This window comes from Trypanosoma conorhini (genome assembly GCF_003719485.1).
Source record: "Trypanosoma conorhini strain 025E chromosome Unknown Tco_14.4_contig_00433, whole genome shotgun sequence".
Classification (NCBI taxonomy): Eukaryota; Euglenozoa; class Kinetoplastea; order Trypanosomatida; family Trypanosomatidae; genus Trypanosoma; species Trypanosoma conorhini.
In genome coordinates, this window is record NW_021704522.1 from 13,854 (window position 1) to 16,331 (window position 2,478).

At 54.0% G+C, this 2,478-nt stretch overlaps 2 protein-coding genes across 2 annotated transcripts, besides 1 other annotated feature; both read right to left on the reverse strand.

Moving 5' to 3' along the window:
- Nucleotides 1–88: 88 nt before the first annotated feature.
- On the reverse strand, nucleotides 89–1,402 carry Tco025E_06437 (cysteine protease; the record flags this gene model as incomplete). The annotated part of the gene is made up of 1 exon (XM_029373314.1): nucleotides 89–1,402. One exon carries the CDS (start codon nucleotides 1,400–1,402, stop codon nucleotides 89–91), a length of 1,314 nt encoding a protein of 437 aa, XP_029226579.1.
- Nucleotides 1,403–1,749: 347 nt separating this feature from the next.
- Nucleotides 1,750–1,779: a microsatellite.
- Nucleotides 1,780–2,173: 394 nt separating this feature from the next.
- Nucleotides 2,174–2,478, reverse strand: Tco025E_06438 (uncharacterized protein; the record flags this gene model as incomplete). Its single annotated transcript, XM_029373315.1, has 1 exon — nucleotides 2,174–2,478. A coding segment is annotated over one exon (305 nt), but the record flags the coding sequence as incomplete, so codon positions are not given.

The following is a 2,478-nucleotide window of genomic DNA, read 5'->3' on the forward strand; positions in this document are numbered from 1 at the left end:
AAGCTGCTTCCGTCACACTTCTTCTTCGTTCCTTCGAGATGCCACCGCCGTTGCTGGCGGCGGTCATCCCCGGCACACGCGGGAGGGCTCAATGGAGGTGCTCCGACCCCGCAGAAAGACCGCCATAACCCCTTTTTGGGCCCCCGCCGCACTTCGAGCAAACCACCAAAATAATCATCAAAACGCCAAGGCCACCAAATGCCGCCCCCGCTACCCAAACGAGCCTGCCCCGCCCGGGCGGCTCCATGACATCGGGATACGCCACGTCGTACAAAATCCCACACATGCCGCAAGCAACGACGGTGGTGTTTGGGTCATTAGCACAGCCACCTCCCGCGGTACTCCAGTCTTGGTTGAAGGTACACGTGTGATTGCCTTTTTGGCGCAGGAGCCGAATGTATCCCTTCTCACCCCATTTCTCGCCCCAGGAGTTACGTACGATCCAGTATTGTTGTTGGGTTCTGTTGTCCTTTCCAAAACCTACGAGTTGCACGGCGTGATTTATGGTAATATTTGCGTTCCCCACACCACAGCCATCAAAGACACCGCCCGCATACAAGCCCCACTGACTGGCATCAACGCTAACAGCAAGAGGACCTTTTTCGACGAGGGCTTCCAAGACGGCGTCGTAGTCGTTAGGTGGAAGAGACACGTAGCCGTAAACGTGTACATCACACGGCATACTCGCATTGAGTACACATTGCTGAGTTGAGCTGGTCTTTCCACTCACATACGGATAATCCGCATTGAGGGTAATTCCTCCGGCACTCTTGACGTAGTCCCAGGCCAACTGCACCGTACCACCGCCGCAGCCACCCGTACCGCCACATTTCTCAGGGTTGTCTGCACAAGATGTGATTTGCTGCGTGCTCAACGTCAACAAATTCCCTGTATGAATGGCGTACATGCTCTCAATCGATTCCGTTGCCGCATGTGCCCAGCATGAACCACACTTTCCTTGGTCCTTGACGGGAGTGAGGACAGGGTCTCTGGCCTGCTGCCAGCTCATTGCCTCTGGGGCACTTGCCTTTGTGTACTTGTAAGAGGCCCTCCACGGAGACCCGGCGGGCGTGCGAAGGGCAACACGACCGGTAAACCGCGCAGCAACCTCCTCCTCTGTAAGGTCAGCGAATTGATTAACACCCAATCGATATGAGCGGTTTGGGTCCTTGTTGAAGGCGCAGATCCCCGCGAGGTTTTCGTTGAAAATGGCGTTCCGCTTGTGATGCTCCACCGGGTCATTATAACGCTTGTCGAAGTCAACGAGGAACATCGAAAAAGTGTATTGCGACAAACATGCGCTAGACGCCGCGGAATGCGCCGCAAGGGGGGTCAGGACGGCCACAGTGGACGCCGCAAACGCAAAGAAGAGAAGCGGAAAGTTCCACATGTGCGATCTCATAAATGACGAAATAAATCAAAAATCAGACAATACGTCGCAGCCCTAAAACGCCTTCACCCTTTCTTCCCACAAAAGAAAAAAAAAAACGAAGGCGACGACCTCCCAACTTGGGCCAGCGCGCGCCCAGACCCCCAAATTCGGAGTTGCCGCACCCCACACACTCACAGAGACGAATATAAACAAATGGGCCAAAAACAATTCCTATGGTGGCCGCTCTCTCGTCGGGAACTCACGAAGTGGCAGTCGTTGAGGCCCCCCCCCCACCGCAGCCGGACTCCCCCCGCGTGGGCGGTATTAGTTTTAGTGGTGGATTCGTGAACGGGACAAGAGCGATTGGGGAGGGGGGAACACACACACACACACACACACACACACACTCACGCTGCCCCTCCAACGCAGCATCGGTGCGAGCCAGAAACAAGAAGTCCATGTATAAAAAAACACAGGGGAAAATTAAACAAGACACGCTATCATCCACTAAGCCCCGTCCCGTTGCACATTACCCCCAACAGATTATTTTTAAAGTATGGTAGCAGAAACAACGACTTATCTATATTCCATCGAAAAGGCATTCAAAAGAACCCCATGCTCCTCAATCCTACTAAAAATATGTCCACGCGGGCCCCAACACAGAGAAAGAAAAAAAACATTATAGCCTGTCTTCCACAAGGATGGATATCTCCCACAACACGACGCCCACTATTTACATGCGTCAGAGGGGAGAAATTAATGAAATGTATCTCCCACCCAAAGTCAAAAAAAATCTACTTATTATTCGGATAGAACCCAGAAACAGATACATAGGAATGCTTCGGCCACAATAATTAGCCATACGTATAGCCCTGTGGCTGCTGCGGCGGTGGCGGTTGGCCATACCCATAGCCCTGTGGCTGTGGCTGTGGCGGCGGAGGTTGGCCATACCCATAGCCCTGTGGACTGTGGCTGTGGCGGCGGAGGTTGGCCATACCCATAGCCCTGTGGCTGTGGCTGTGGCGGCGGAGGTTGGCCATACCCATAGCCCTGTGGACTGCTGTGGCGGTGGCGGTGCGGTTGGCCATATGCATAACCCGGTGGCT